The sequence below is a fragment of the Diaphorina citri genome, unplaced genomic scaffold, assembly GCF_000475195.1.
Source record: "Diaphorina citri unplaced genomic scaffold, Diaci psyllid genome assembly version 1.1 scaffold292, whole genome shotgun sequence".
Taxonomy (NCBI): domain Eukaryota; kingdom Metazoa; phylum Arthropoda; class Insecta; order Hemiptera; family Psyllidae; genus Diaphorina; species Diaphorina citri.
In genome coordinates this window covers 230,465-238,607 of record NW_007377728.1, presented here as the reverse complement: position 1 = coordinate 238,607, position 8,143 = coordinate 230,465, and the positions used below count along the sequence as shown (strand labels likewise).

At 41.2% G+C, this 8,143-nt stretch overlaps 1 protein-coding gene across 2 annotated transcripts; it reads right to left on the bottom strand.

The window, feature by feature from the left end:
- Window positions 1-1,291: 1,291 nt before the first annotated feature.
- On the bottom strand, window positions 1,292-7,064 carry LOC103507151. Of its 2 annotated transcripts, XM_026822089.1 has the most exons (4): window positions 6,689-7,064; window positions 5,707-5,779; window positions 1,603-1,665; window positions 1,302-1,503 (listed from the first exon to the last, which is right to left on the bottom strand). In XM_026822089.1, exons 1-4 carry the CDS (start codon window positions 6,949-6,951, stop codon window positions 1,426-1,428), a joined length of 477 nt encoding a protein of 158 aa, XP_026677890.1. In that variant the 5' UTR covers window positions 6,952-7,064; the 3' UTR covers window positions 1,302-1,425. The 2 variants fall into 2 exon arrangements, with proteins under 2 accessions (XP_008469822.1, XP_026677890.1); XM_008471600.2 differs by lacking the exons at window positions 5,707-5,779; window positions 6,689-7,064 and adding an exon at window positions 1,926-2,300 and having other exon boundaries at window positions 1,292-1,503; window positions 1,603-1,738.
- Window positions 7,065-8,143: the final 1,079 nt, after the last annotated feature.

Sequence of the window (8,143 nt, the reverse complement as noted above, 5' to 3'; positions counted from 1 at the left end):
CATCCTGCCGTGCCAAATCCTCAATATTCGCTTTTTGACCTGTTTTTCACCGGCTTTTAAACCGTGCAAAGACCGCCAAAAAGGCGGTGGGTTTTCAAAGGGGAGTTTGAAAGCCTCCAGATGCTAAAATCAGACATGAAGGGGTGATATTGGATTTACCTAGGATACCTCTTTTTTCTTAAGCGGAACAAACTTAAATAACGTTCCATTCGGTAACAATTTAAGGACGATAGATAATCGTCTAGATCTGATGTTCCACCTCTTTTTTTTTTTTTTTTTTTTTTTTTTTTTTAATCAAAATTGAAGTAGACAAAATTTCCTACATGATGGTGTGGTCAAACTTTACTTTGTGTTCATTTATAGTGTTGTTACAGCAGCCTGTAGGTCAAGTAGGTGGCCAAAAAATGGTGGGAATTTTTTTTTTTCAAAGTTAAACAATTTTCCTAGCCAGGATTGTTAGGTATACTGAAAAAAGTGCATACTTTTGGCACTTTTTTTTTTTTCAGTTTTTCGCCTATACATACCTCCTGCCCTGCGAAAAAAAAGAAGAAGAAGTCACCTTTTTAGGTATTAGGTATATGCTAGAATTTTGCTTCTGAATAAATGAAATAATAAAATACATTAGCTGATTAGGTAGCTATATTGTAATGTAGTACCTACCTGATCATGATTTCATTATATCTGCCACTCTCGGTGCAACAGTTCATAAAAATCAAAGGAATGCACATTCACAACGTAGCATCCAGTTTTAATCTCCTGGGGACATTTCATCAACCTGTTATACATAATTATGTATTTTTATATACCTACCTATTTACATTTCTTATATATAATTATTATTTTAGCGAACTGTTCATAGAGTAGGCGTAGGTAGGCCGATTTTAAGCTCGTGGGATACTAATTAAAAATAAATATATTATTCTGAAGTAAGTACACAGGTATTTTAACTGAACATCAAAAAAGTCAACCTTCAAAAGCCCCCTTTGAAGGTTCACTTTTTAGTCCGTCCGTCCTTAGCATAATGCATAATATTATGCATTTTTGATAAGTGGAAATGGAATAATTTATTATGACAAGTTATTTAATTTGAATCAAGTCCATTCAAATCAATAATAATAATAAACTGAATATTAAACAAATTAGGTAGGTACATAGGTACTGATTTTCTCTAATCACTACGGGCTAAATGATTCCCGGAGGGACGGGCCCTGCTTGTTAATCAATAAAATAAGCATAATGCATAATATTATGCATTTTTGATAAGTGGAAATGGAATAATTATGACAAGTTATTTAATTTGAATCAAGTCCAAATTTGTAGTAGGTGGTCCAAGTTCAACATTTAAAATTGCCTAATATTGCCTAATATCACTCCTAAACTTTCATCACAAATCCTTCTTTTAAACTCTTCCTCTTCTTCCAAAGCTTAGCCCATCCCCACATAAAAACTCCAATACACGAAAACTCCAAATACGAGAAACACAACGCCCACAATGCTAAGGACCAGCTAAGCCCAATAGATCACTGAAGATAAGCAACGTTGGGCGCCGCTGATATCCGGATGGGTGACCATCTGGGGACATAAACCATTTATATTCAGGACCAGCTCCAAGAAGGTCGACGTCTTGCACGGGTAGTAGTGGTGGCCAGACAGCATATCGAGGATGTCGCTGACCAACGAGGCGGTAGCCACTACTGCCAGGATGACCCAAATGACGATACAGACGAAGTGAACGATGCTGGGAAAAAGGAAATCATTGCATATTAGTTAGAATAGAATAGAATGTGATTTGATGGAATAGAAAAGAATATACCTTGTTTTCGAGCAGGATAAGCAAGGTATATTCTATTCTATTCTTTCGTGCGACGCGCGACGGACGAAACCGTTTTTACTTTCTATTAATTACATGAGATAAGCGAACTTACCCGGGGATCTTGTTATCGAGAAAGACCAGGATGAGGACGACGATGAAGAATATGATAATGACAACATCAAAGTCGATGTAAGACGCTCCAATGTACGCTCCAAACCCATCGCCACAGAGGAGGGTGTGGATGATCGCGCTTAGGATAGGAATCAGCAGAATGAGGATGCACGTGATGTACATGCCAGTCTTAAGTGACTTGCCCGTCGGGAAGCTCTCCAAGCATGCTGGAATGGGAAGGATTGCCATCGGTCAAGAGGTGACGCAGATGGGTGGAAAAGTGACGATTGTAGAGTTGCAATCGAAGATTGTAGAGTTTCAAGTGACGATTGTAGAGTTCCAAGTGACGATTGTAGAGTTTCAAGTGACGATTGTAGAGTTCGCTGTCCAAGCATGCTGGAATGGGAAGGATTGCCATCGGTCAAGAGCTGACGCAGATGGGTGGAAAAGTGACGATTGTAGAGTTGCAATTGACGATTGTAGAGTTTCAAGTGACGATTGTAGAGTTCCAAGTGACGATTGTAGAGTCTCAAGTGACGATTGTAGAGTCTCAAGTGACGATTGTAGAGTTGCAAGTGACGATTGTAGAGTTCCAAGTAATGTCACGGGGTGCGGTGAATTCCAAGCGTCGTTTGCTCCCAATTTATTGTTTCAAAGGTCCAAGTGACGTTTGTGAAATTTCAAGTGACGACGACGTTTTGGAAGTTTCCCAAGAGACGCAAAATCTCAAGCGGCGTAAGAGAATTGATACCAAAAATACGAGGAGAACAGAATATGCACAGGATCATAAGATAGGTTTCTCTCTCAGGCAAAAGAAAAGAATGAGTGAACCTTTATAAACTCTTCAAAGTTCTTCCATATTTCACACTAAACTCACGTAAAATTATATCAGAAACGCTGAAAATTACTGTCGAAAATTACCGCTGAAAATTACGATAGACAGGGTGAAAGTGAATTGATCTTTGGCTAGATTGCTAAATCTGATGGTTCGTAAGAAAATGGCCACATCAAACGTGCCGGGAGGCGCGCGAACGTCAAGAGTTCGAAGCGCCGCCCGGCCTATATTAACACGAAACAGAATTTAATCGTTTTTCGGCATTTTCACCTCAACTTTTCTCACAACTTCCCCTTAACTTTAAGCAAACTTCATTTGATATTCCTGGTCGGACATCAAAATGGATGCGAAATATTCAAAACCCGAACTTTCAAAACTGTAACAATTTGGTAAAAATCCTCCCCTTAACTTTAAGCAAACTTCATTTGATATTCCTGGTCGGACATCAAAATGGATGCGAAATATTCAAAACCCGAACTTTCAAAACGGTAACAATTTGGTAAAAATCCGATAATCACCCATCCAGATATAACCAAAGTAATTGTTACTTAACCCTCATTTCGTGGAAAATGTTGAAAAGGTTGTGAACAAAATATCTCAAGAACGGTTTGTCCTAAAGCGATGAAATTTGGTATGATATACCTACCGATATGTTCCAAGGACGCGACTGTAACAATTTGGTAAAAATCGGATAGTCACCCAACACCCATCCAGATATCAACCAAAGTCAATGGTGCTTCGAACTCCAAAAAAAAAAAAAATCCATTTTTTTTTCATACTTTATATGATTCCTTATTACACGGGGAGTATTTTAAGATAGAAAATTTTTGGTCCAACTTGGACTTGGAAATTTTTTTTTTTTTTAACAATTTGGTAAAAATCGGATAGTCACCCAACACCCATCCAGATATCAACCAAAGTCAATGGTGCTTCGAACTCCAAAAAAAAAAACCATTTTTTTTTCATACTTTATATGATTCCTTATTACACGGGGAGTATTTTAAGATAGAAAATCTTTGGTCCAACTTGGACTTGGAAATTTTTTTTTTTTAAAAAGTTCAATTTTTGGACACTTTTTAATGATCCCTCATTACATGGGGAGTATTTTAAAATAGGAAATTTTCGACCAAAAATTGGCCGCCGCAGGCGGCTCAGGTTCGGGACTTTTTTTCAAATACGTATTTCGTAAATGTAAAAGAAAGTCGTGTGATATTCACACCAGATTTTTTTTTGTTGTTTTCATCCAAATACTTTAATCACACCTTCAGCCCGTTCTACAAATGGTGGGAAGATGATTAAGGTGTCTCCGGAAAGGTGTCGTCGAGCAGAAGTGCCTTTTCGTCTTCTTAGCACTAAAGACAGCCCGTTCTACAAATGGTGGGAAGATGATTAAGGTGTCTCCGGAAAGGTGTCGTCGAGCAGAAGTGCCTTTTCGTCTTCTTAGCACAAAAGAGAGACCCGCTAGGGAGGAAAAAGTGACTTTCACGGGAAAAATTCAAAATTATCGCTCGAGTTGATTAATAAGGAAGTTTTGTGCTTCTCGACACTACCTATATGTCGGAGTGTCCGAGCGGTAAGGAGTGTGGACTGCTTTGAAATATTATTGGGTTGGTTTGGGTGGAGGTTCGAGTCTCAGTGAGGTCACTTTTTTTTACGGCATGGGCATGCTACAACACAGGCCACATGCGTTTTTTTTTTCCTTTAAAGCGCTTTAACACTATACGTACAGTAGGTCGTTCGCGCTGATATCCCTAGTTCATATTAGGTTAAACAGATTGAGGGTTTTGGGGTATAGGAATAAGGAATCGACGCCTTCAACATCATCAGCTAGGGATGGAGGTGAGGGTAAAGAAGCGCGTGTGATACCCACTCGCCCCCGTAGATTGCTCACTGGTACCTATTGTAAGTAAAATATCTCTAGTTCATATTAGGTTAAACAGATTGAGGGTTTTGGGGTATAGGAATAAGGAATCGACGCCTTCAACATCATCAGCTAGGGAGGGAGGTGAGGGTAAAGAGGCGCGTGTGATACCCACTCGGCCACGTAAATTGCTCACTGGTACCTATTGTAAGTAAAAAACAATAAAATAAAACAAAGTACACAGGTAGGTAGACATTTTTTTTGAGTGTTTCACCGCCGTTTTTATTTCGTAGCGATGAAACAACTGCTACATTAGATGCTTGTGGTCTGTGTCGTAGCATGCCCATCCCGTAGTATGCCTCTCATCAGATGGGCGAGAAGAGACACAATACTTCCCATTCAGGTGCTGGGTCAACACGAGAACACCAGAAAGTAACCCGTTGAAATATTTGCAATCGAAAAACGAGTACAAATTTTTGTCGATGGTGGGATTCGAACCCGGGACCTTCTGCATGGCAAGCAAGAGCAGTACCACTGGGCTAACCGTGCCCAGTGGTACTGCTCATAAATAAAAACAACACTATTGCACAAACAGAAAGATATGTCGGAAAAGTTTATTTGATAAGATGGAAATTGAAAATTTCTAACGTTCCCTTTTACGCCCGCGCCCCAAAAGAACCCCAACTTTCTTCAAAAGCCCTTCCTAAACCCTATTCATAGACCCTTCTTCCAAAGCTGCAAACTCCATCTCCACACACACACCCTTCTTGCAAACTCCTAGTCCCAAAGCTGCAATTTACCTAGTCCAAAAGTTTCTATTCCCCCACTAAAACCCATTCTTCAAAAGCCCCTCCTAAACCTAAATCATAAATCCTCCTTCAAAAGCTGCAAACTCCATCTCCACACACACACCCTTCTTGCAAAGTTACTCCTAGTCCCAAAGCTGCAATTTACCTATTTACTAAAACCCATTCTTTAACTAGTCCAAAAGTTTCTTTTTCCCCACGAAATCCATTCTTCAAAAGCCCTTCCTAGACCTTTCGCGCCCCAAAAGAACCCCACCGTTACAGACAGCATATCGAGGATGTCGCTGACCAACGAGGCGGCAGCCACTACTGCCAGGATGACCCAAATGACGATACAGATGAAGTGAACGATGCTGGAATAAAGGAAATCATTGCATATTAGTTAGAATAGAATAGAATAGAATGTGATTTGATGGAATAGAAAAGAATATATCTTGTTTTCGAGCAGGATAAACAAGGTATATTCTGTTCAAATCATTACATAAAAGTAAAATCAAAAAATCAGATCAAGAATAATAATAAACTGAATATTAAACAAATTAGGTAGGTACATAGGTACCAATTTTCTCTAATCACTACGGGCTAAAAAATTCCCGGAGGGACGGACCCTGCTTGTAGGTAGGTACATAGGTACCAATTTTCTCTAATCACTACGGGCTAAAAAATTCCCGGAGGGACGGACCCTGCTTGTTCTCTTTTTCTTTTTCCTAGCCTTTTCCTATTTAAATAGGGTCGGCGTTTCTTGTCAGTCTCTTTCAGACAGCCCTGTTTTGTACCTCATGTCCTGATGAATTTTTCTCAACCAAGTCTTGATTCACACAATCTTTCCACCTTTTCTTCGGCCTAGACAGCCCTGTTTTGTACCTCATGTCCTGATACATTTTTCTCAACCAAGTCTTGATTCACACAATCTTTCCACCTTTTCTTCGGTCTATCTCTCCCTTTCCGTTGGAGACCCCGGGCGGGAATCGAACCCGCGGCCTAGCGCTTACAAGGCAGACGCGCTACCAACTAAGCTAACTAGGCTGGCATGGATTTGATTTTAAAATAAAAAAGAGGTTTGTTGGAAGTTTAACGTTTCTAATTCACCGCTAAGGTCTTTAGCGACTGAGATTCGCTCTCCATTCGGCAATAACCTATCAGCCTCACTCAGCCTCACTCAGCCTGAAGGCCGGGAAAATGCAGAAGCACGCCGATGCCCAGTGCCCTAAGTCACCAAAGTATTTTACTTTCTATTAATTACATGAGGAAAGCGAACTTACCCGGGGATCTTTTCATCGAGAAAGACCAGGATGAGGACGACGATGAAGAATATGATAATGGCAGCTCCAACGCCGATCAACACGTCAGTGTACGCTCCGGTGTGCCCTCCACTGTAGGTTCCAAGGCCACAGAGGAGGATTTGGACGATCGCGCCTAGGATAGGAATCAGCAGAAGGACGATGCACGTGATGATCATGCCAGTCTTAAGTGACAGGCCCGGCGGGAAGCTCTCCAAGCATGCTGGGATGGGAAGGATTGCCATAGGTCAAGAGGTGACGCAGATGGGTGGAAAAGTTACGATTGTAGAGTTCCAAGTAATGTCACGGGGTGCGGTGAATTTCAAGCGTCGTTTGGTCCCAATTTATTGTTTCAAAGGTCTAAGTGACGTTTGTAGGAAGCTCTCCAAGCATGCTGGGATGGGAAGGATTGCCATAGGTCAAGAGGTGACGCAGATGGGTGGAAAAGTGACGATTGTAGAGTTCCAAGTAATGTCACGGGGTGCGGTGAATTTCAAGCGTCGTTTGCTCCCAATTTATTGTTTCAAAGGTCTAAGTGACGTTTGTGGAAGCTCTCCAAGCATGCTGGGATGGGAAGGATTGCCATAGGTCAAGAGGTGACGCAGATGGGTGGAAAAGTGACGATTGTAGAGTTGCAAGGGATGTCACGAGGTGCGGTGAATTTCAAGCGTCGTTTGCTCCCAATTTATTGTTTCAAAGGTCTAAGTGACGTTTGTGAAATTTCAAGTGACGACGTTTTGCAAGTTTCCCAAGTGACGCAAAATCTCAAGCGGCGTAGGAGATCGTATCCCAAGTGATACCAAAAATACGAGGATAACAGAATATGCACAGGATCAAAAGACGAGTTATGTTTCTCTCTCAAAAGAAAGGAATTAGTGAACCTTCAAAAATTGATCAGAAGTTCTTCGATATTTCACGCAGAATTAACATAAAATTATAGAAGAAATGCTGACAATTTTATTACTGCTGAATTGCTAATAGACAGGGTAAAAGTGAATTGAACTTTTGCTAGATTGCAAAATCTGATGGTTTGTAAGAAACTGGCCACATCTTATATTTTATAATATAAAATCAAGATCCATTCACGCCAGCCTAGTTAGCTTAGTTGGTAGTGCGTTTGCCTTGTAAGCGCTAGGCCGCGGGTTCGATTCCTGCCCGGGGCGGATTTTATCCTGACGGGATGATGTTCGTTCTCGGAACGGCTGGCTTTTGTAAGCGCTAGGCCGCGGGTTCGATTCCCGCCCGGGGCGGATTTTATCCTGATGGGATAATGTTCGTTCTCGAGGCGGTAAGCGCTAGGCCGCGGGTTCGATTCCCGCCCGGGGCGGATTTTATCCTGGATAATGTTCGTTCTCGGAACGAGCGCTAGGCCGCGGGTTCGATTCCCGCCCGGGGCGGATTTTATCCTGATGGGATAATGTTCGTTCTCGGAACGGT